The 26,156-nt window shown below is 44.4% G+C and overlaps 2 protein-coding genes across 2 annotated transcripts; one reads left to right on the top strand and one right to left on the bottom strand.

The window, feature by feature from the left end:
* Positions 1 to 902: 902 nt before the first annotated feature.
* Positions 903 to 2,975, top strand: plagl2 (pleiomorphic adenoma gene-like 2; the record flags this gene model as incomplete). Its single annotated transcript, XM_080015854.1, has 2 exons — positions 903 to 1,270; positions 1,523 to 2,975. 2 exons carry the CDS (start codon positions 903 to 905, stop codon positions 2,973 to 2,975), a joined length of 1,821 nt encoding a protein of 606 aa, XP_079871980.1.
* Positions 2,976 to 10,196: 7,221 nt separating this feature from the next.
* Positions 10,197 to 24,673, bottom strand: tm9sf4 (transmembrane 9 superfamily protein member 4; the record flags this gene model as incomplete). Its single annotated transcript, XM_080015320.1, has 18 exons — positions 10,197 to 11,902; positions 11,974 to 12,063; positions 12,249 to 12,368; positions 12,689 to 12,752; positions 14,915 to 15,090; positions 15,269 to 15,352; positions 15,467 to 15,542; positions 15,914 to 15,995; positions 16,264 to 16,396; positions 16,602 to 16,672; positions 17,011 to 17,122; positions 17,643 to 17,764; positions 17,965 to 18,088; positions 18,226 to 18,370; positions 18,845 to 19,001; positions 19,104 to 19,203; positions 21,399 to 21,509; positions 24,662 to 24,673. 18 exons carry the CDS (start codon positions 24,671 to 24,673, stop codon positions 11,753 to 11,755), a joined length of 1,929 nt encoding a protein of 642 aa, XP_079871446.1. The 3' UTR covers positions 10,197 to 11,752.
* Positions 24,674 to 26,156: the final 1,483 nt, after the last annotated feature.

The following is a 26,156-nucleotide window of genomic DNA, read 5'->3' on the forward strand; positions in this document are numbered from 1 at the left end:
TGTTGACAGGGTGTCAGTGGATCCTTAAAAAGTTTTAAAAGGTCATAAATTTGAATTTTCAAGGATCATCAGCATAAGAATCTACATTTGCGGTGCTGAACTTGAATCTTTGTCTTAAAAGGATTTTAGAAAATGCATTTCTGGGTGTTATTTTTTCACGCTACACCATGATATTTGGTCAACCCTGAACATTGACTTCCCATATTCTTTTTTTTAAGTATGCATGTTGTTCTCTCTCTTTGCAGGATAATAAAGATGCATGGTAGTAATTCCCACTCACCCCCAACAGTAGCTGTTGGGACTGGGTGAGGAGGAGAAAACCGAGAGAGAAAGAGAGAGAAGAAGGAGGAGAAGAAGGTGAAGAAGGTGAAGAGGACTTGGGAAGAGGAACAGTAGGAGAAGAAGGTCAGCCAGTCAAGCAAATTAAAGCAAGAAATGTAAAAAAATGCACAAAGAAGATAAAAAATATATATGATAAAATATGTACAATCAAATATGATCAAATATATAAAATGAAAAATAAAAGATAAAATAATACTATATACATAGTATTTTATATATATATATATATATATATATATATATATATATATATATATATATATATATATATGTGTGTGTGTGTGTGTGTGTGTGTGTATATATAATTAAATATAAATGATTATTAATTTATTCATTCATAAATGTATCCATTTATTTCATTCATGTGTCACTTTTTGTGTCTGTAGTGTTTGACCAACGTTAACTCTATGCGTCCCTGGGACAGCCGCCCCCCGTTGTGAGCTCGGACCGCCCCTGCATTTTTCCGGAAGAAGAAGCGCCGCCGCCAACTTCCCACACCGAGCCTGGAAGGCAGGGGAGCCACGGCCGGGTTTCCATGGCAGCGGCACTCTAGGGCTGCCATGGCAGCTGCTGCCGCCGATGTCTCACACCACATTACTGCACTGACGCCGGAGGACGAGGGAAGACGGGCGGCCGCCAAGCCGTTTGGGACGGAGAGAGAGAGAGGGAGAGAGAGAGAGCGCGAGAGGGAGAGAGAGAGGGGAAAGAGGGAAGCGGGAGAAGAAGAGGAGGAGGAGGAAGAGGAGGAAGAGGAGGAGGGAGCGTTGGCGCAGCACGCCGGCGGCAGTGAGTGTCTGGTGTGTGGGGCGGTGTTCGCGTCGCTGGATAAGCTCCGCCTCCACGCCTTCAGTCACACGGGGGAGAAGCCCTTCCACTGCTCCCAGCCGCACTGTCCCAAGGCCTTCAGCTCCAAATACAAACTTTTCAGGTACCGCGCAGTAAGCACAGCGGCCCTACATGCAAGTTTTAAGTCATTAGAGGATATGATGAAAAATGATGATTATTAGATTGATTCATTCAATAAGCTAGTCCGTCATTCGCCGAAAGAAATACTTTTTTTTCACATGCATACCCGGTAAAATAAGACCCACAATTACATGGGAAACATAAATGACATAATGAAAGAATCAGTCATTTAGATCATCTCTTTGTTTCTGAACTCCATCTCTGACTTTTCCAGGCATATGGCCACACACTCTCCGCAGAAGACCCACCAGTGCTCGTTCTGTGAGAAAATGTTCCACCGCAAAGACCACCTGAAGAACCACCTGCAGACCCACGACCCCAACAAAGAGGCCTTCAAGTGCGAGGAGTGCGGAAAGCACTACAACACCAAGCTGGGCTACAAGCGCCATGTGGCCATGCACTCCGCCACGTCGGGGGACCTCACCTGCAAGGTGTGCATGCAGAGCTACGAGAGCACGCCCGTGCTGCTGGAACACCTCAAGAGCCACTCGGGGAAGTCCTCAGGCGGCGCCAAGGAGAAGAAGCACCCATGCGACCACTGCGACCGCCGCTTCTACACCCGCAAAGATGTGAGACGGCACATGGTGGTCCACACGGGCCGCAAGGACTTCCTGTGCCAGTACTGTGCCCAGCGCTTCGGCAGGAAGGACCACCTGACCCGCCACGTCAAAAAGAGCCACTCGCAGGAGCTGATGAAGATCAAGACAGAGCCTCCCGATATGCTGGGACTCCTGGGCTCCGGCTCGCCGCCTTGCTCCATCAAGGAGGAGCTGAGCCCCATGATGTGCGGCATGGGTCCCAACAAAGACCCCATGATGGGCAAGCCCTTCCCCAGCGGCACTCCCTTCCCCATGGGCATGTACAACCCTCACCACCTCCAGGCCATGTCCAATTCTGGGGTGGGCCACCCGCACCCCTCCCTGATGTCCAGCTCGCTGTCTGCAGCCATGGGCATGGGCTGTCACATGGAGCCCCCCGGGTCCATCCACCACCACCCACACCACCACCACCACCATCACCACCATCACCACCACCACCACTCCCCGCCGCTGCCTCCGCACCACCCGCCTCCGGCCCCCCAGCAGCAGCCGCAGCCCCAGCCTGCCCCCAAGTACCAGCTGGGATCTACCTCATACCTGCTGGACAAGCCCTTGAAGGTGGAGATGGAGAGCTTCCTCATGGATCTGCAGAGCGGGCTGCCGGGGCCGCTCGGCGGCTCCGCAGAGCCCCACGCCGCCGCCTCGCCCTCCAAGGACGGGCTGGAGCCTGCCTCAGGTCTGGTGGACGAGCTGTGCGGGGACCACCTCCTGTCCAAGAGCCCCGCGGTGATCGCCGAGTCTCTGTGCGCTGCTAACATGGACTTCTCCCACCTGCTGGGCTTCCTGCCCCTCAACCTGCCTCCCTACAGCGCCCCCATGAGCACGGGAGGCCTGGTGATGGGCTACACCTCATCGGTGGCCTCCTCCTCCTCATCCTCCTCCTCCTCATCCCTGCACGCCGCTGAGCCGCACGCCACGGCGCCTCTTACCTCTTTGCAACCGCAACCTCAGGAGCATCAGAGCTCCGGCGGGGGTCTGGGCCTCGGACCCCTGCACCCCCTCCCACCAGTGTTCAGCTCCAGCCTGAGCACCACCACGCTGCCTCGCTTCCACCAGGCCTTCCAGTGAGGAACCCCAAGCAGCCCGGGACACTCAGGGCTGCGGTTTCTCTTAAAAGGGCTTAGGGTTCGCCAAAGGGTGAAGAATTAGGATTAATAAAGAAACAATGGAACACTTAGAAGCCTTAAATGAAAGAGCCTCGGAGGAAGTTAAACCCTTTTTATCTAGCAAAAAAAAGGGAGGAAAAAAAGGTGGGGAAAAGGAATTGAAGCAGCTTTTATTTGGGCTTTCTTACTTTTTTATTTTATTTTAATTTTTTTTTTTAGTTATAACGATGTATTAACCCATCTATTTTTCTTCCATTTACTTCTCCCTTTATTCCCCCCATCCCCTATTCACTAGTCTAGAAGGCAGGATCAGTAGGCCTAAAGGTGTGGTACTGCATACTTTCTAAAGTAATAACACGAAAGAAAAAAAAATCAAAGATACACTTTTAGTTGGAGATTACATCTTGTTGTGACCCAGACAAAAAAAAAATAGTTTGAAGTGGATATTTTAAATTTAAATTTCTTTTTTTTTTTTTTTTTTGCTTTTCCAAATGTGAGAAACATTCTAGAATGTGTCTTTGTATCGCCGGACGAAGACATTTACGTGTCGGCAATTAAATAAAGCCCCAAATGTCGTGCTCGAAAACCCCTATTCAAACCTGGAAAAAAGTGCTCACCCAATAATAATAATAACAGTAATAATAATAATCATTGTAATAATAATAATATTATTATATCAATAGTTGGTGTTTTCCTTCAACAGACCACACGGAGGGCCACTCATTTCGAAAGGAAGGAAAAACAAAAACAAATGTGAAAAAAGTGTGTTTTAGTTCAAACGGATGTGCTGAGCGTCGGCTTTTTACTGTTCCTCGAGAGAAGCACTTTTATTTTCTAGCAGATGGCACTTCACCTTTCAGGAAACCTCTCTGGCAGTTACACACACACGCCCACACGTCCCACTCCCACATCTCCATCAACCCGACCCCCACCCCCAAATCCATTTTGCCCGTTCTCTCCTTCCTTCCCGAAAGTCTCCATCTCCATCCAGCAACCCCCATCCCAGGTTATATATATCCGCAATATATTTTGAGAAGAAAATATGAATTAATATTATTATTATGAACCACGAGGGCGGCCCCTTTTGAAAGAAAGAGATGGATCGCGGCGATGATAAAACCCTGACATATGTGAATGGTAACAACAACAACAACAACAACAAAGAAGAAGCATAGTGACAGTTAAGGAAATTTGTGTTTTTTCGCGAATGTTATTGCAGTGTACAAAATCTCAACAAGGACAAAAAATATCTATATATATATCTATATATATATATATATATATATAATAATTGCTTTTTATCTCGGTAAGGTGTATTTTAGGTAGTATTAAAAACTTAAGTGATGATGTTTTTTTTTTTTGATGTCTGGCAGGTTTACATTTGTCGTGTACCTTGCATTTTATTGATCAAATAATTGATGAAGTATTAGTCTTCCCTTTTAACTCTTTCTTTTCCGTCGTTATCCCCGATCTGCCTTCACGGAGAGCATGACTGGGTTGGGGGTGGGGGTGGGGGGTGGGGGGGGGTGACTGTGGATCGTCTGTATTGTGCTCTAGTCGACCCTTTAGCGGCGTTGGTGATGGATTTAGAATTTGAATTTGGGAAAAGTTACAATTCTTCCCTAGGTCCATATCCTCAGGTCAGTTGTGGGGTGGGGGGGGGGTCATCAAAATCCTAGTGAACACCAATAAATTCAAGTGGAGCCTTTTAAATACCTAAACCCTAAGGTAACCTAAGAGTCAATCTGGAAGCTTGAGGGTTATTTATGTGACACCCCCCCCCCCCCCCCCCCCCCTCTTACGCCGTGACTCCAAAAACCCCGTTTTTTTTTTTGTTTTTTTCGGGTCGATATGAGTTCTCGTCAAAATCCACAAACAAAGAAGGTAACTTTGAAGTTTTCCCAAATCGAAAATTGCTGCTTTTTAGCTACGGTTGCTGGTGGACACCAGACTGTAGACCACTAGAACATTTCACACGGCAAAAGATGGGGGGCGGGGGGGGGCCAAAATCCTGCACAGATCGAAGTGATAAACTGTTTGTGGACCCCCCTCACCCCCCTCATCCTCCTCATCCTCCTCATCCTCTCCATGCTCCTGCTTCCCCTGCTTCTAGACTCAAAGGAAAAGGGTCCGAAAATGAGAAAATGCAGCGATATCCAGGCGCGACCCGCACGGGGTATCGCCTATAGTCATTTTTTTGGGGGGTTTTATTTTTATTTTTTTTCGTTTTTTGTCGTATGATATATTATTTTTCTGTTTGTATAAAACAGGACCTCGAAAAACAACACAACACATCACCTCATTTTTATGTTTTTTTTTTTTTTTTTTTTTCTTACCAAAACCTGGGGAGAAGAAACTACATTTTTGCACAATTGCTTTTTTGAGAAAAAGAGAAAAACGCAAACTCGGTGTTATTTCAATACTGTAGGAAACGATACCCCCCCCCCCCCCACGGAAAGGGATGGATATTCCAGAAGAATAAAAGAGGAACTAGAAGGGACTCCCTACCTCAATTTCGTTTTATCATTCATCATCATATATCATATTATCATCATTTACTCTTATCAGTCCCCACCCCCCCTGGAACCTTGTTATTTTGGATGACAACCAATGTCAAGAGTTTTTTTTTTAACTCTTGCACATTTTAATGAAGATATAATTGATCCAAAAAGAAAGAAATGGCTATCAGCACTTTTCTAAGTATTTACCGGATGTGCTGAAAAGGCAAAATTTTAATAAAAAATAAAAAATAAATTGATTTTTTTAACGTGAGTTTAAAAAAAACTTTAATCTTTCTGGCTCAAGCCAAATTTGTAGCAATCAAAATGAACTGTTATCTATATATATATTATTAAAAAAAAAAAAAGAAAATAGTATATTCATTAAGCCCTCAAAGGTTAAAAAAAAAAAAAAAAGCGATTGGCATGTATTGAGTTTGTCCTCCCTGGGTTTCTGTGAGCTAATCTGAATTCTAGCACTTTCAACCTTGAAAAAAAAAAAAAGAGTATTTTTTTCTTTTAAAGTTTCAGCTTATATGTTTTTTAATTTTGTATTGATCATGTACATGTATGTGCCATTAGTTTGATGTGTAGATTTTATCGACCTATTGTGTATTTTTTCTCTCCTCCAAATGAATAACAGTATTTTTATAGACTTTTCACTAATATCCCTTTTTCATATGACCCCCCCCCCCCCCCCATTCTCATTCAACAGGGGGGTGGGGGGTAGGGGGGGGGGGGCTACCCCTGATTTGCCTTCTCAAATAAATCCTACGGCCAGGTCACTGTGACGGAACTTCGCGCTGCCGCAACAGAGAAGCCGTCTGCCGGCCACTTGTAGTCACAAGGACGGAGTCAGGGGCAACCCCAAAAATGAGCACTTACAGATTACCCTCACGCAGACTTTGAAAGTTTGATTAGTCTCTATAGATAAGGAACGGGCGGGGCTCCGGGGCTCTGCCGCTCGGCTCTGTGCAGCGGCGGGGCGGGGCTCCGGGGCTCTGCCGCTCGGCTCTGTGCAGCAATGGGGCGGGGCTCCGGGGCTCTGGGGCTCTCCCGCGGGGCGGGGCTCCAGGGCTGTGACCGAGTCACTTGCCTCCGCAGCGCCAGCCCCGATATCCGCTCGGTTCAATCCAAAAGCGCAACTTGGCCGTGGTTTTTCCCCGCGAGAAACGAGGGCCTTCACCGGTGCAACCTGTACGCGCGGCAGTTCACGTCGGGACTGGGAGTTGTTTGGATGAGCCAGCGGGCACTGCACTCACTAGTCAGCGACAACCGACATAGACCAATCAGAGTCGAGTATTCCTTATCGTAATAAGAAAGGAACAGGGATGAAGACGTTTCAGACGGAATGATCCACAGCCTTCGCAGAAGGAATGGGTTGAGGGACATTTCGATATTTTTTTTAGATTTAATCGATGTGGCCGCCACTCCGAACGTCCACTCCCGATACTACAATATTTGATTCGATGACATCACATAGCGACCCCTGGCTCCTCCCGCGCACGGCGTTGCCGTCCCGTTGCTTGTCCTGGCTGTAGCTCTGTTACCTCGCCTGCACCTTCTAGGGACGCACTTATCCTCACCTCTTCCTCTTTACTAGTCGGTGCAGAACACACGCAAACATTGAAGGGAGTTTCATTCATTCGTTTTAAGCCTGACAAAAAAAAAAAAGGAAAAAGAACCGGATTTTATTTTTTTTATTAACGCTATTTTATTTTTATTATTATTATTTTTTTTCTTTTAGCGAGAACCTGGGTACTGTCTACCGCAGACGACATCCACGTGTAGTGTTGTTCTATCTCCAGCTTACCGTTAAGTCCTGCATTCCAATGCTATTTGCGTTATCTTGTTTCGTGACACGCCCCGTTTTTCACTATCACAGCAAGCTTTGGAAAACAAACAAACAAAAAAAAAAAGGTGAAAGAAAGGAAAATGGAATATTTTGCATTCACTTACACTATTTTATATAGCATGGAGTTTATCGACTACAGGGAGAATTATATTAAAGATATGCTTCAAAGAATGGAAGAAAGAAAGAAAAGAGAAAAACTCTTGATTTTTTTTTTTTTTTGTTTTGTTACATATCTCACATGCAATCATTTGCTGCAATGTAAAAGTGACAGATTTGTATATTGGTTGATCCAAAGAGATGATGAACACAACAACAGAACTATTGACTTATTGTACAGTACGATGTATCTTTGACTCGTCTTGTGAAATGTTGAAATGATTAAAAGACAAACCAGCGGTTTCATACTTCCGCCGCGTTCTTTTTAGAGCTTCAGATTTTTGTGTTTTCGAAAGCCTCGGCCAAAGTACACTACATTAAAGCACACGAACTCGCCCCTTTCCCCAGCGTTGTCAATCGGTTCCTCATCAATTACTAATAAAGACAACATTTAATTTTTTCGTCAAAAAGCCCTATTTGACGGCGGTAGTCTTAAAGTGGTAATCTGTCAGATTATTAAGATTAATAAAAAATCCTTTATTTGATATTTATCTCATATTCATTTAGCTGGTGCTTTGTTAGAAGCAGCCATTCAATGTGTTTGCGTTCTGCACGCGTGCTCCGCGACGGTATGTCCCTTCTCCATCGTTAGTGGCATCTTTCCCGGCAAGAAGGTGAACATCGGGCAGCAGTGGAAGAGAGTCCCGGTCAATTTGATTATCCAGCGGACATTCACAAAAAAATGAACAGGAAAATCCCGACCACCTTAAGTGACCAAGAAGAACATTTACAGATTGCCGCCTTAATATTCCCTTGCGATTCATGGTAATTGCTAAAATGCACAGGTTCCTTTTGCGCCATCACTCAATATACATTTTTGTGAAAAACAACAAGGCCGAACATCTAACAATCCCACTACTGAGACCAGACCAGCTCCAGACCAGTGTGGCACGGCTCAGCCCCAAAACCAGCCTAATTATAGCAGGACTGACTGGGCCTATACTTACATGCACTTACTGGATGCCAACTGTGCCAGAAATCAAAAAATAGAAGCCCTTTTAGGAGGTGCTTACAGAGCTTGTAAAAAAAAAAAAAAAAAAGGTTTAAAAAGAGATTTGAGGCTCGGTAATTATTTTGATGGCAGCCTCCGCAGGCGCTAAACATGGCTGAAAGTTCAGGATGATGAGTGTCATGCAGGCATCCCCTTGTATTAACACCTTCACACACACACACACACACACACACTGTCGAAAAGCATGTGGATGGATATTTTCAAATTCAGCTTTTTTTTTTATTGTTTTCGTTTTGTACAGTTTAATTGGACATTCTGTATTTAGAATCCAAAAAATAATATTTTTAACACAAAGCCTCCCATAAAAATCTTTTTTTTTTTTAGCAACATGCTTTTGGCTAAAACAATGACAGGATCTATACTTACATACAGAGCGCCACAGAGTGCGAAACGCAACAATACAAAGCTTTTTTTTTTTTCTTAAGAGTTATTTACACTTTAAACCTCCCTCCCAGTCGTTCACGCCTGCAGACAAACACGCAGCTCGGGCCAACTGCGTGTCAACCTGTAAAAATAAAAAGCGTCCCCCAGTACGAGTGTTTCAACACGAAGACGGGGACGTTGGGTCTCAGCAAGACAACGGCCCAGTGTCTGCAACAACTTCACAGAACAGAGGACAGAAAGATGGATACATAACGGGTTTAAACAGGGTAAACCATAGGGAGTACGATGACTCTTTGAAAGCCCAGATCCTGGGTTTCAACGGGAGAAGGTAGAGAATGTATTAGGGTTAATTCGCCCATCTTGCCCGGTACAAAGTGTTTCCCTTTTTTGCCCTCAAACTCTACTCGATTGAAACGGAGCGATTCATTCTTTCTAATCCATAGTAATTTTGCCCCCTGGGGAAAAAAAAGAAAACCAGGGCTGACCTCGGCACCCGTTGACCCTCCTCAAAAAAACACCTCCAACGTTAGTTTTAACTCGATTTACCATCCATTCAAGGCCTCTCTAGCCTCTTTCGAGGGAGAGCGGCCCTTGTTGGGGTAGGGAACCTTCAATCATATTTATAGCGCTCATATAGATATTTGCATGTAGGCGTCACGGCACACTGCACAGGTAACCGGTTTGTGAGAAATGGTGCCTAAAAACGGGCCCTGACAACTGGGATTTTTTTGTCTTGCAGAGCAGGGCAATACAGGAAGCCTGCAGAGAAGCCACTGGCTCTCGTGAGGAAATGAGCCGTAGGTGGTCTGTTATGACCCCCCCTAAAAAACCTGACACAGTAAAGGGTCCACGTAAGACCTCACACGGCGGTTGGATGCTGTATTGCACTCCTGGTCGATCAAAAGCTTTCGTGATGATCCCAGCGCCCTACGTCTATGACAACAGTGGTTTACTTCCATCTCCGGGCAGCGGGAGCAGACGAGAGGTTTGATAAATCCGTACAAATACTTTTGAGTACACGTTTCGTAAGAAGGGCAAGTTGAGTAACATAAGCAGGTTGTTCATATCAGGGTTAGACAAGCAACCTGAACTACCTCGGCTTTAGTGGAACAGCGCGGCCGTTGTCTTGAATAAACTCCGGAGCCTGGGGCCAACGAAACCTTTTTCAAAACCCAATTTTTTATTTCAGACCTTCATATCGACTATAGGCTCACAAAGACTTGGCTTTTTTTTTTCTTGGCTTCTCCAGAAAAATCTAAAAAAACATAATAATAATAATGGGTTTGGACCGTTTATTTCATTTCCCAGCAACAGTCTGCTATAGGGAGTAGAGATCGCCCATCAGCTTTTCAATCACAAAACTGGAGTCTGATCCATCACCACAATTAACAATGTGATTCACCATCATAAAAACCGTTTGGGGCACACTGTAATGTGTTGGTCTTTTCCTCGTTTAAAAAATAAAAAAAACATTTAAAGACATGGTAATGTGTTCAAATCCTAACTTATTCTCGATAATGACCAAAAATAATGACCAGAAAAAATTGACACTTTGTCTAATATGTTACAAGCAGCGATTTCCGCGACGCTCTGTCCCGTGTGTGCATAGTTCCAGCAGTCCATCAACGTACTGTATTGGAGCGGACAGGTTTCTTTCGACCACGCCCCCCCCCACAAGCCTGAACATCTCTCACGTCACCGTTTCCACATTTACAGTTTTTGCCGCCGTCACATTTTCAATCCTCCCGTAAAAAGGTGTCCTCCCAGGGTGCTCACTCACTCGAGTCCGTCGGAGGAGCAAAGAACGTTCACGCTTCTCGGCCTTCCAGTGTGTGTGTGTGTGTGTGTGTGTGTGTGTGTGTGTGTGTGTGTGTGTGTGTGTGTGTGTGTGTGTGTGTGTGTGTGAGAGAGAGAGGCCGTGTTGTTTCAGAAGGAGAAAATGATATTTTCATTCATGCCACGGTAGATAAACGGCTACATGGGGACATGGAAACAATGCAGGGGAAAAAAAATAAAATAAAAAATAAAAAAAATACAAAAACAGAATCTTTTTAATACCGTTGTTCGTGTTACATCATAGAATCTCCAAGCATAATTTCCGTACAGCCTCAGGCCAAACGGCCCCCCTCTTCCGATCGTAAAACTCCCAGTATCTTAAAAAGTAAACAGAAGTGTAATGGGAAATGTGTGCAGAGAACCCAGACTAAAAAACATTGTCCAAAGAGTCGATTTAAAAAAAAATTCAAGGAAATGGAGGGGAAAAAAGGTGTAGATAACTTAGACCTGCCCAACTCAATAATAAGCTCAAGAATAGATGGGAGAAAAAAAAACAAAAAAAAAAAGGAACAACCAACAAAACACAAGCGCATTCAGACGTTTTGGCCCACGGTGCCATGTGCGAGCCGGAACAGCAGAACATGAGGAAGGTCCTGAAGGAGGGGAAACTCTCTGCGCCTCTGTCCGGAAAGAGAGGGAGGGAAGTGGAGACGGGGGTGGAGGGGAACCAGCTTTTCCTGTGGCGTTCTGTTCCGTTCCTCCCCCACCCATTGGGTGGAGTGGTCGCGCCACAAAAACCACCTCGCCGTTTCCTCCTCTCAAACACACACACACACACACACACACACACACACACACACACACACACACACACACACACACACACACACACACACACACACACACACACACACACACACACACACACACAAGTCAGTGCTTGCTGGACATGAAGAATAAAAAATATATTAAAAAACAAAAAGGGGGACAGAAAAAAACCATGGAAAAACAAACCAAAAAAAAACAAAACAAAAAAAACCAAAAAAAACAGTGAGGACTCAGTCAATCTTGACGGCAGCGTAGATTTTCCTAATGAACATGTAGGCGGCGTAGAAGCCGATCGTGCCCGTAAGCAGCCAGAAGGACAGGACCATGAGCGCCGTGTAGCCGAAGTACAGTAGCGAGGGGATGAACTCCACGATGTCCAGCTGGAGGGGGAGGGAAAAAAAGATTAGCTTCAACCATCTCCACACTAGGGCGGTATATTCATGTCCAGTACCTTGTTGATGAAGTAAAAGACAGCGTAAACCAGGACGTAGAAGGCCGAACCCCCCGACACCAGGAAGGTTCTCCACCACCAGCGGTAGTCCTGCGGACACACACGGACACACAGACACACAGACACACACACACAGACACACAGACACACACATACACACACACAAAAAGGAGGTTTGGGGCTCTGCTAAACGTTCCAGTAAAAGTCACATTGAGAAAACCAGAGAAGAGGAATAATAATAATAACGTAGAGCACAGATGGAGCGTGTCCCTTACCTCGGCACAGAGCTGGAAGTAGACCATGACGATGCTGATCTGGGAGCAGGACACCACCAGGATGATGAAGACCAGGAAGAGGAATCCAAACAGGTAGTAAAACTGGTTCTCCCAGATGGCCTGCAGGGGGCGACACACGCGCGTGGTTATTCTACTTCCGTTTCATTCATCTCCTCATGGATAAGACGAGTCTACAATGCACAGAGCCAGGCAGATCAGCTGGCACTCATGTTGGGAACGGGGTCGGGGCGGAGCGCTACGGAACACTGTATCATGAAGATAATCATGACCCCTTTTACACCATGGACCTCACAATATACGTGGAGGAATTGCGTGCCAACACCAGGTCTATGTGACTAACAGTACATTTTAAAAGCTCAACGACAGAGGTGAACAGTACACGTCAGGAGGTGAGAAGCAGGAAGTCACGTTGAACTCACACTAAAGATGAAGAAGAGCTCGATGAACATGGCTCCAAACGGCAAGATCCCAGCCATCAGGATCCTAGAGGAGGACAAAGTTACAGTCAGTTTGAGTGTGAGTGTGTTGTGTGTCTGTGTGCGTGTGCGAGTGTGTGTGTGAGTGAGTGAGTGAGGCTTGGGGGATTGGACAAATACATTGGCAATCCTTTTTTTTGGGGTGGGGTGGGGTGGGGGGTGGGGGGGGGGGGGGTTTCCACGCTATTTTTAATCCTTCAATTTTGCTAGTTTAATGGTCTGTCTCGTCGAGAATTCAACTCCGAAAAATAATTAACCCGTCTTCAAAATCTAGTGTGTCGTCGCCGCCAACAATGGTATGCGTCGCTTCTCCGTGTCACTTATTTCTGCAGACAGCGATGACGAGGAGCAAGAGATTTATTTGAGCCTGGTTCGCAAAACACGCAAATATATCGGTAATCGCCGGTTGTTGGGCTAACTGTGGCGGGTATGGAATTTTGACATACAGTGGAGGAAATAATTATTTGATCCCTCACTGATTTTGTAAGTTTACCCACTGACAAAGAAATGACAGTCTATAATTTTAGTGGTAATTTTTGGTAGGTTTATTATAACAGAGAGACAGAATATCAAAAGAAAATCCAGAAAATCACATTAAAAAAATATATAAATTATTTGGCATTTCATTGAGTGAAATAAGTATTCGATCCCCTATCAACCATTAAGAATTCTGGCTCCCACAGATTAGTCCTCTCACTTTAAGAAAGTACTCCTAATCTCAACCCGTTACCTGTGTAAAAGACACCTGTCCACAGAGTCAATCAATCCGACTCCAACCTCTCCATCATGGGCAAGACCAAAGAGCTGTCTAAGGACATCAGGGACAAGATTGTAGACCTGCACAAGGCTGGAATGGGCTACAGACCATTGGCAAGAAGCTGGGTGAGAAGGAGACAACTGTTGGCGCGATTATTCGAAAATGGAAGAAACACAAAATGACCGTCAATCTCCCTCAGTCTGGGGCTCCACGCAAGACCTCACCTCGTGGGGTATCAATGATCATGAGAAAGGTGAGGGATCAGCCCAAAACTACACAGGGGGAACTTATTAATGATCTCAAGGCAGCTGGGACCACAGTCACCAAAAAAAACATTGGTAACACACTACACCGTAATGGATTAAAATCCTGCAGCGCCCGTAAGGTCCCCCTGCTCAAGAAGGGACATGTAGAGGCCTGTCTGAAGTTTGCCAATGAACACCTGAATGATTCAGAGAATGCTTGTGAGAAGGTGATGTGGTCAGATGAGACCAAAATCTAGCTTTTTGGTATTAATGCGACTCGCCGTGTTTGGAGGAAGAGGAATTCTGACTATGACCCCCACAAGACCATCCCCACTGTCAAGCATGGAGGTGGAAGCATTATGCTTTGGGGGTGTTTCTCTGCTAAGGGGACAGGTCGACTTAACCGCATCGAGGGAAAGATGGATGGGGCCATGTACCGTGAAATCCTGGGTGACAACCTCCTTCTCTCAGCCAGGACACTAAAAATAGGTCGTGGATGGGTCTTCCAGCACGACAATGACCCAAAACATACAGCCAAGGCAACAAAGGAGTGACTCACGAAGAAGCACATTGAGGTCATGGAGTGGCCTGGCCAGTCTCTGGACCTTAATCCTATAGAAAATCTGTGGCGGGAGCTGAAGCTTCGAGTTGCCAAGCGACAGCCTCGAAACCTTAAAGATTTGGAGAGGATCTGCAAAGAGGAGTGGTCCAAAACTCCTCCTGAGATGTGTGCAAACCTGGTAATCAACTACAAGAAACATCTGACCTTTGTACTTGCCAACAAGGGTTTCTCCACCAAGTACGAAGTCATGTTTTGATAGGGGATCAAATACTTATTTCACTCAATGAAATGCAAAATAATTTATATTATATATATTTATATTATATTTATATTATATATTATATTATATATTATTATATTCTTTTATTTAATGTAATTTTCTGGATTTTCTTTTTGATATTCTGTCTCTCACTGTCATAATAAACCAACCAAAAATTACCACTAAAATTATAGACCGTTCATTTCTTTGTCAGTGGGCAAACTTACAAAATCAGTGAGGGATCAAATAATTATTTCCTCCACTGTATCACCCAACCCTAGAGAGAGAGCGAGAGCGAGAGAGAGAGTGTGTGTGTATGTGTGTGTGTGTGTGTGTGTGTGCTTACCCGACAAACTTGTTCATGTACCAGCGCTGCTCGGGGACCTGCCGGGGGATCTGGTTGGTGCGCACGGGGTTGTCGTACGGCTGCTTGCGGAAGCCGAAGTAGTAGCCCAGGTAGACCAGCGGCATGGAGATGCCGAACCACATGCAGAGCAGGGCCAGCATGGTGGTGAAGGGGACCTTGGGGTGGAGGGAGAGAGGAGGAGGAGAATGTGTTGAATGAAGCAAAGCCACCCGGACAAACCTAAAGCGCAGAGCGTCCACTGATTTGGTTCATTTAACATGAGCGGGAGAGACTTCTACAGAGTTGCACGCGGCCCGTTACGACCACCATATCTGTGTGTGTTGTGGAGCTCACCGCGCCAGATGAGTGCTCTCCCCAGATGAAACAGTTGAGGACGAAGCAGATTCCAAACACGACCGCGGGATACAACGTTGCCGTCTGCGGGGGGAAGAAAACAAAATACGAGAACGTAATAACTGAAGAATCAAATGCTACTTTGCAAAAAAAAAAAAAAACTAAATGAAAGACTGACTATAATTTAAATTCACTCACACAGAACGCTCCCTTCTTCCACCGATGGCCTTTCAGTGTGCGGTACAGTCTACCGGCGAAGTAGCCACCAAACACACTGGAGGAGCAGAGAGAGAGTTACGAGGGCGATGGAACAGTTCTACCTGTGCATGGAATTCAGGAAAAGTAAGAACCCCCATGCTGGTTCAAACCACTTTCTCAGGCTGCACACTGCGGCCATTTCTAGCACCACATAGACGATACACTGCAGCTGCTAAATCTGCATAATATTATAGATCCATTACCACATACATTATATAAAATGTTTAGGTTTTTTTTACATAGTGAAATTGTTTCTGTTGACCGCTTCATTGCTCGCACAGCCGGTTCCACGATTCAGTCCTTACCGTCAGGTCTTTAGCCAAATCCCCACCTCATCCATCTCCAGTCCAGCTACATCTCTTTGCTACCTGACAACCTAAGACTCACCCCATGAACATGAAGAGGAAGCACGCTGTAGTCATCAGAGCTCCTCTGCTGGACGGAGACAACATACCCAACATGGCCACAACTAACACACACACACACACACACACACACACACACACACACACACACACACACACACACACACACACACACACACACACACACACACACACACACACACACACACACACACACACACACACACTTAACTTATGCCACAGAGCAATTGTCTTGTACAAGATTAATCTTTCATAATGCCCCACAATAGAAAAGCTTGTGTTGTTGGGCAAAAGATAATTGAATACGTTAAGAAGTTTAAAACAATAAACGGTTATCAGAGTGCAACTCACAGATGACAATGAGAATCATGCAGAAGAGCTGGATGCCCGAGCCCAGCAGGGAGCTGAGGATCATGGGATACTGAGGCGGCCTGAACACGTCCCCGTGGACGTTCTTCCATCCCGACTCCTCCATAGTGTCCTCCTGCGGGGAAGTGTCGCGGTCACACAACAGTCTGTCTTGTGAACATTAGAGGTGGGGGGTTGACACATCACACCATCTTACGCACGCACGCACACGCGCACACACACACACACACACACACACACACACACACACACACACACACACACACACACACACACACACACACACACACACACACACACACACACACACACACACTTACAATGTCATCCTCTCTGTTGTAGTTGGCGATGTCCTTCCTCAAGGTCCTGATAATGATCATGCTGAGAATACCTGAGACGAGAGAGGACACATGGTTTAGAGACCTCCAAATAATACATCCATCCTCCCACTACACAGGGGGTAAAGCGTCCAGCATTTCACATATTTTACACACAGAAACTGATGGAATACATTTTTTGTCCAGGCTTCAAAAAAAAGTATTCCCCGATTGACTTTAAGGTCATTGTTTATACCCATGAAAGTGTACAACAATAACATCCACTCGAAAAACCACTTCTAATTGTATACAATACAAGGCGTTAAAACGTGTTTCTACCAAAAAACTAAAGGTTAAGTAAAGTGTGTAAAGTGTGTGTGTGGGGGGGGGGGGGGGGGGGGGCTCAACACACCGGAGAGGAAGAAGACGACCACCACGGAGTTGACGATGGAGAACCAGTGGATCTGGACGTCGCTCATGGTAAGATACGTGTCCCAGCGAGACGCCCACTTCACCTGGCTTTCCTACAATGGTGGGGTGGGGCAGAGATGAACCACAGCTGCAAAGATTTGCACTGAAAAAATGATCATTTTGCTTGTCACTAGTAAACTGGTTGGGATTCTTACAGTTTTTTTACTCATAAGCTGATTTCCATGTCCCTATAAAAGGCCATAAACAGTATTGTGTAGACGGGGAGGGTCAGGGATGTCAGGCGGCAACAGATAGAATAAGGGACTTTCTATATACGCAGTTACCAGTGGCACAAATCCTGACGTCAACACCATTGTTATTTTCTATGGTCAATATTGTTATTAAGAAGTAAAATTGATGTTATTGCAAAGCCCTCTTTAAACAAACAAGAGAAGTGTCAAGCTTTCACAGAGACAAACAGTCTCTCAGGCACAAAGATTAATGGGGGGGGCTCATCAAGAATAACTGAAACCACACATTTGGGATCTGCTTCAGAGAGGACTCGTATCAAGGGATGGACTTGTGTCTTGAGTGTGCTTCGGGTCAACTAAGGTTCACGGCCAAATCACCAACCTCCCAGTGAACAGAGTAGGTAAAGAGGACGTGGTTCTCCTTGGCCGGATCGATCTCCTGCGGCGCTGAGCCGCTGGCTTCGGGCAGCGTGCAGGTTTTCTCCTTCTCGTCAGGCTTCAGATCTGGCAATCCACAGTCACAAAGGCGCAATGGTAGAAAATAAAATGTTGGGGAACAGAAGCAAAATAATCCTTCTCCCTAGCAGCAGAGAATAATTCAGCGGTGTAGAAACATTCCACCCCTCCCTTGTCAGATCAAATCGTTCCCTGTTAAGATTTTGAATGTGGCGGCCAATATTTAGGCGCCGTTTGCATCAACCTACCGTCAACCTTGACGCTCTGGGGCACCACCTCAAAGCGCACCACCCTATAGTCGTGGTCGTTGCCCTCCTCCAGCCGCTCCCTGTGGTAGTAGAGTATGAAGGACAGGTGGTTGTGCAGGTAGAACTGGTGGAAGGAAGAGGAGGGGATTTTTTTTTTTTTTTTTTTTTTTTTTTCAAAAACACAAGATTATTAAACTTCAGAGGATAAAAACAACATTTAGGCGCGGCTTAAGCACCGCAGTGCATCAATGCGAGCTCCACCTTGTTGTTGTCGGCGAAGCCCAGTCTGTAGCCGTGCTCAAACTGCACGTCCTTCGTGGTGTCTTTCTTCTGCTCCTCCTCTCCGCCCGCCTCCCTGTTGGGGTAGAACTCCAGCCTGGTGGCCACCGGCAGGTTATCCGCGATGCTGGGGACAAACGGTAGCGAGCAACAGGTCGGTTTTGGTTTCACACGCTGATCAAAAAGATCATGCGAATTGATATCGGCTGCTGGCCGTGACGCCAAGATGACGTGGTTATTTCAGGGAAGCTGGGAAAAGGGGAAAGTGGGAGAAACTGAAATATTCACAAGCCCGGTTTTCCATTACACTGAAGGGGTGGAGAATATTTCTACCCATACACATTCATGCGGCGTCAAAAGACAAATCCTTAGATTAAAATGTGGGGAGGCATTTTGAGAGGCTGCTGATATAACCATGGCAACGACAACAACACTATTCAGCCATGGAAGCGATGCAAGGAAAATATCCCACTGACACCAACTGGTCCCATAGTAATTACCGTAAACCAGTTGCATGATAGGGGACACATGACACCACTGTTTTCTGATTTTCTTCTGCTATTTCACAGGGGGACGTAATTAACAAGCAGGCGTCGCTCACAGGTGAATGTAGTACTCCTCCTGAATCCTCTCCGCCACCAGCTTGCTCTCCTCCACACTCAGCGTCTTCTTGCCGCACACCACCTCGCACTTCTTGTCCTGGTTCATGGCGATGCTGTAGGCCGTGTTGACAATACGGTCCCCGCGAAGCACCTCGCCTACAATGAAAGACACCAGAGGCTCTAAGGCGCCACATTTGTGGAATGGTAAAAAGGAAAAAACAAACTAGAGAATCTGGCGTCGATTGTGGAAAAGCTTACCCAGGTTCTCTGCCTTGTAGAGAACGGCATCTGGTTTACAGAAAGGCAACGAGTAATATTCATAAGGGAGCTGGGTGCGGGAGCTGGTGAGCTTGACTGCCTGGAAAACACACAATCCAAAGAGAAATTGGACAACGAATTCTATGAGAAGTATTACTGCACCCATCCGTGGGTATGTTTAGGTGGAAGACTTTTGGGGGCATTATTTTTTTTCCCCTTTTACAAGTTTAAAGAATAAAAGAGTAGGCTTGGGCCAATTTACGATTCAATCGTCTATCAACTCCATTGATCGTGATTGACACTGATGACAGACCTTTTCTTTTTTTTAATTGAAACTGTAGAAGTGCAGTTTACCATGTTCTGAAAATGGAGCGGGGAGGGGGACGGGGAGAGGGAGAGAGAGAGTGGGCGGAGGCTCTCCCCCTCTTGGCCAGAGCTGTCCAGTAACCACTGGTGATCGGGTCTCACTTACCCTCTATAGTTCTGTACAGAGACTTTTAGGGGCAGGTGCTCAAAAAAAAAAAAAAGCTCAGTTTCTAGGCATTTTTCCGCTCTGGGAAAACGGAGCAGAACAGCAGAGCCGCTGTTTGCGAACATGCCATGTCCTCAAGGTGCATGAGTACTTCCTCATGAATATATCTTCCCCAGACAATCTGCTCCTTGACACCCATTTACAAAAAATAAAATAAAATAAAAAAAAGAAGAAAAAAAAAAAAGAAAGAAAATGCGCGCCTGATAAGAAGGGCACGGTGGGGCAGGTGCTAGGACACTCCACCTTAAGGTTTTACCCATGCTTGGTTCATTCAGCCAGCTCCCAGAACGCAAATGGTGTTGGCGGACAAACAAAGCCACATGGCTACTTAACATACTGCTGAATGGGGCAATCACTGCTTTGTTCTCCTGTTTTGAGGGAATGTTGAACAGCGTCATCAACACACAACTATTTTTGTTTTAAATTTTTTTTTTATTTAACAGTAAGAATACACATGTTCTATAAAAGTGGAATTATCTTGGAGTTTAAAAGTACGGACAACACAACAAAATGTAGGGTCTATTGATAACATGAGTCTCGGAAAATCTGAAATCTGAAAACCTCAATCCCAATCATCAACCTCAACGGACTTCATCATGTCAACTTCTTCGGTTGTAACAACAACGGGCGTATCGTTTATCTCCTTCGGTGGTTCTCGAAAATATTCCGTTTCATCATCACATTCAGGTTGAAATCCGCTGTTTGAAATGTTCTCCAAGTCCGGGATAACACCGCTATCAGATTCAGCATCGCAGTCGTTCTCAGCGTCGCTATCGGAGAATTGACTGTCATCGCTGAAAATGCAGTCCAGTATGAGCTGCTTACACTGACACGGATCTATCGCACTGGTCAGAATAAGGTCCGCGATATGATTTAGATCTTCCTCCACCTGCTTCTCGTAATCCCTAACAACCAGGAGATGAAAGTTTTCACAGACAAGTGAAACTGGATCCTCGTCTTGTTTACAGAAGTGACGTCAGGATTTCGTTGAAAGGTTTTTTCAACTTTGGCTGCTCCTGGCGATATTAGAAATGAGCAAGACAGCGGGTTTTGCTGCGGTGGGTCACATATGTGTTTGTTTTATGGTGCAGTTGGGGTGTTAAGGCCAAAAATAAAGAATAAGATGAAGATGCAGCGGTGCATGGGGCGTTCAGTTCTTTATTCTTTTAGGTTCTGTTATCTTGTAGTGCAATATTTATTTTTCTAATCGGGAAATTAATTTGGTTGTACTGTTCAATAACTTGTAAAATAGTCTTAAAAACCAACATGAAAAAGAATCATGACAAGCTCGTGATCCTGCCTGAAAAAAAATCTTGATGATATTTTTGCCATATCGCCAATTATTATTTTAATTTTCAATCTGTATTTGTGTCCATTTCGGAGAGGAAAATAGCACGACCAACAGGTACACGGACCATATTTGAGTATTTGCAGTAGAACTAAGAGGACTTGATAAATTGTCGGACAAAGGCTACTAATAGTACCTCTCAATCATTCATAAGCTATTACATTTTTACTACATTGGTCTCTGAATGAGTGAATGAATGTACCCACACATTGTGTGACAGGAATCACAGAGTCTGGCCAACTGAATGGGATACAATGGCCCTAGTCAAAATATTGAATCAAACCAGAGCGACAAAAAAATAAACTTCGATTGAGCTTAATCCCCTAGAGACGTTAAAATAAAAATGTCAAGCTCTCAACCAAAGACAGACTGAGTGGTAGATCTCAGGGAGCACAAATGTCGATTCTAAACATACCTTTATATCTACAGGCTCACTCTCGTGGAAGTCCTGTGGAGCAACTCCGGGGACATAGAATGGCCGGGCCACGGGCAGCAAGGACACCAGCAGCAGGGCCCACCACGTCTCCTGCAGCACGGACACACAGAGACAACGTCGCACCACACGGTGTGGACCAATCAGCCCAGAGCAAACATCCTGCACCTATCTGGACTCAAGACTGCACATTACCTGCAAATAAACCTATTGAATCTACCTAAAAACACTCCTGGAATGTGGTTTCAATTACTTAAAAAAAATGTAGTTCAAAAAATGCCTTTTGGCAAGTCAACCTGAGTGATATAGATAAACTTTATCATAAAAAATACAGGTTTAGTCACAACACTTACACTTAATTTATCTCACATTGGGAAAATAATGTCAATTGCACAGCTCAATAATTTAATAATCTAAAACCTTACAGTATAACATTGCATTCTTTTGAGGCATATTTCTTTGTCTGACTTTTAATAAAGGCTACTACATGCGATAAAGCAAGGACACGGGGAAATACATCAACACAGTAGATTAAATCAGCAGCTTGCACTATGACCTGGTTGCACTCTCCCAAATACTTCAAAATATCAAGACTAATTACAGTCAAATTACTTCTAATACAAAGTCAGAGAACCAGAATAAATTGAGGTTGTGCAAAGACAACTCAAGCTCTCACATGGATTACTTTGGCAACTTCCCCTTAAGAAATGTCAAGCTTTTTCCACTATCTTAGTATTTTTACATCGGGGTGAGAGGGGGAGCTACAGACTGCAATATCTCACACACACACACACAGACACACACAGACACACACAGAGACACACACGACAGTACTGTACATATTATAATGTTACAACACAATGGCACACAGTATACGCTACTCACAAAAAGTTAGGGATATTCGGCTTTCAGGTGAAATTTCAGGATGAACCCAAAATGCACTATTACCTTGATCTTAATTTGACCTTCTCTAAACTTTTGAATGCACATGTCCAACTCAATGATTCAGTACTTTTTGCACAACTTGCTGTTCTCTAACAAGGAGCTGAACGGCAAAATTCACAACAGGTGTTTGATCCATGAGTCGACCAATACATTTCCTGGTTCAATTAGAATTGGTATTTAAACAGTCCTCTTCATCATGCTGTTCACATTTTGACGTCATGAGACCAAGATGACATCTAACAATTGATCAACAGTACCTCACCACTGCGAGGCTTCAAACAGGATGTTCTCAGAGGGAAGTGGCCACTGAGCTTAGAGTGTCACAGAGTGTCATCAGCAGGTTGCAACAGAGATACAGAGAGACTGGAAGAGTCACAGAAAGGCATAGAAGTGGACGTCCTTTGGCCACATCCCACACTGATGAGCGCTTCATTGTGAACAGTGCCCCGTGGAACCGGATGATGAATGCCACTCAACTCCAGGCACATTTAAGGGAGGTGAGAGGCACCCAAGGGTCACATCAGACCATTTGAAACCGTTTACATCAGCGTGGTCTGCGTGCTAGACGACCTGCAAGGGTACCTGACCACACCACCAGGCACAGGCATCATCGTCTTGCATGGGCCAGGGAGCATTTACGCTGGACGAGGCACCAGTGGGCCTCAGTGCTGTTCTCTGATGAAAGTCGATTCACGTGGCCGCCAACGATGTCTGAGACGTCAAGGAGAGCGCTATGCATCAGACACTGTTGTCACCAGACGAGCCTTTGGTGGTGGTGGTGTTATAGTGTGGGCAGGTGTGTCTAGTCAATATAGAACTGCCCTACACTTTGTGAATGGTACAGTGACAAGCCCATACTACCTGAATAACATCATTAATCCAGTCATTGTGCCTCTGCATGAACAACACAGGCCTAAGTTCATCTTCATGGACGACAATGCTCCAGCTCATGGAGGTCGCATCATTAGGGAACGGCTGCACGAGACAAGGGTACCTTAAATGGAGTGGCCTGCACTTTCTCCAGACCTGAATCCCTTAGAAAACCTATGGGATCAGCTGAGTGGCTGTGCAGAGGCTCATAACTCTGTACCCCAGAACCTCAATGTCCTGAGGGCCGCCCTTCAAGAAGAGTGGGGGTCCACGCCTCAGCAGACAATAAGTCGACTTGTGAACAGCATGAGACGTCGTTGTCAAGCTGTAATTGATGCTCAAGGGCACATGACAAGTTATTGAGACACTGACATTTTTTGTTGTGGTATTCCCACCACTGTTGTTGGCTTTTGTTTCAATAAATTGTTTGAGATGAGGAAATCACCATTGCATTATTCTACTTAAATGCCCTACTTTCATGATATAATATCGCTGTAGTGTGAACTTTTTACATTTTCCATAAATTTCACCCAAAAGCCAAATATCACTAAATTTTTGTAAGTAGTGTATATACTGATTTCATTTTAAATATATGTACGCAAACTTGCACAATTTCCTATTTTAGACCATGTGAATTGTTGATACAGAGGTTTATTGTCCATGTCCAATTAATTAACTACATTTTAACTTAATTCGTAGGTTTATTACTTAGTACCTTTTTTTTTCTATTCAGAATATTTATACATTAATACGGCCGATTGTTTTGATGTCAGCTGCTGCTATAAAGTATGTATAAAGTGGATGAATAAAGCAATTATGTATCTTAATCCAGTTTAAAAGAATATGAAACAGCCAGCAGGGCGCTACTGTACAATCGTAGGTGACAAAGTAAATAAATAAATGGCACCAAAAAGTGTGTGTAGTGAGGTCCTTCAAACTTTTAGACCACCCCAGAAAACAACCACCGTGTAGTATCTTAGGATCTGATTTCGACTTCAATCACTGACTTTACACTGAGCTAGCTCATGCGACGCCGCCGAGGAATTCACAAAGTTCGGAAACCCAACTTATCTCGGGTCTGCCGCATGTGACAACCCATCGACCGAGAACGACACCGTTCATACGCTCGAACCATCCGTCGCTGGTGACGGAGGCACGAAGGAAACCGGTTCTTCACGGCGAGCACAGCCGACCAAGAGAGTTAGCAAGTTAGCTGAGTTAGCTGGCTGGCTAGCGACACCGCCACCATCTACACAGCAAAACATTCTGACGAAGACAGCCAGTCCGGCCGCGGCTCACTGCTTTTTAGTGCTTGTATTCCGCGTAGAGTGTGTTTCTCCCCCCGCACGGTCGGCGCAGTAGACAGTGTTTTATTCTTAAAAAGTGAGAGTGAAAACGGTTTGAGGTGGAAGATTCCGCTTTTCACTTACCATAGCCGCCATCTTGGATACACGTGTCATTAGTGACGTAAGCGGAAACGCTGTGGGGATTTTTTTTTTTTTTTTTTTGCCACAGGGTTATTTATTAATTTAGTGATTAGTTCATGAAATATTTCTATTCCACATTTAATGGTAATAATTATAATAAAAACAATTGTAATATTATTATTATTATTATTATTATTATTATTATTATTATTATTATTATTATTATTATTATCATTATTATTATTATTATTATCAACGGTTTTATTTCATTGTAAAAAAAAGTTCTGCGGCAGACAAAAAATGGGAAATAAAAAAAATAAAAATACATAGTAAATAGTTATTTGATTCATTCATTATTATTTTAAATTATTCATTACAAATAATTGTATTAATATTTTAAAAATAGATTTTTTATAAATTAAGTGGACATTCATTCAGATGAGTTTCTAAAACTGTTTATTATCATAAGAAATATAGGGGGGGTAAGGGGGTACTTGCCCAAGGTGGACCCCCAGACTAGTGGAGGGAAGGAGTAGGTATATATAGGAGGATATATATATATATATATATATATATATATATATATATATATATATATATATATATATATACACACACACACAGACATGGACAAATTTGTTAGTACCCTTACACCTCTTTGCAACAATGCTTCATTCCTCCTGAAAAGTGATGAAATTAAAAGCAATTTCCTCATGGATACCTGCATGCCTTTGGTGGTATGTCATAGAGAGTAAATCAAAGAAAGTGTGAAAAGAGATAAATTATTGCTAAAGAGATCGATTTGATTCTAAAATGGCCTGGACAAATTTGTTGGTACCCTTAACCAAATATTTTGTTGCACAACCTTTAGAGGCAATCACTGCAATCTAGCGATTTCTGTCGCTCTCAATGAAACTTCTGCACCTGTCAACTGGTAGTTTGGGCCACTCTTCCTGAGCAAACTGCTCCAGCTGTCTCAGGTTTGACGGGGGCCTTCTCCAGACTGCATGTTTCAGCTCTATCCATAGATGTTCAATACGATTCAGATTAGGGCTCATAGAAGTCCACTCCAGAATAGTGCAATGTTTTGTTCTTATCCATCCTTGGGTGCTTAGCCGTGTGTTTTGGGTCATTATCCTGTTGGAGGACCCATGACCTGTGACTGAGACAGAGGTTTCTGACACTGGGCAGTATGTTTCCCTCTTGAATGCCTTGATAGCCTTGAGATTTGCTGCCAGACGCAGCAAAGCAGCCCCAAAACATAACCAAGCCTCCTCCATGTTTCACATTAGTTGTGGTGTTCTTTTTTTTGAAAGCTTCATTCTTTCTTCTGTGAACATAGAGCTGATGTGACTTGCCAAAACACTCCAGTTTTGACTCCTCCGTCCAAAGGACATTCTCCCAGAAGCATTGTGGCTTGTCAATATGCATTTTAGCAAATTCCAGTCCGGCTGTTATATGTTTTTCTTTCAAAAGTGGAGTCCTCCTGGGTCTTCTT

The sequence above is a fragment of the Zeus faber genome (genome assembly GCF_960531495.2).
Source record: "Zeus faber genome assembly, chromosome: 15".
Classification (NCBI taxonomy): domain Eukaryota; kingdom Metazoa; phylum Chordata; class Actinopteri; order Zeiformes; family Zeidae; genus Zeus; species Zeus faber.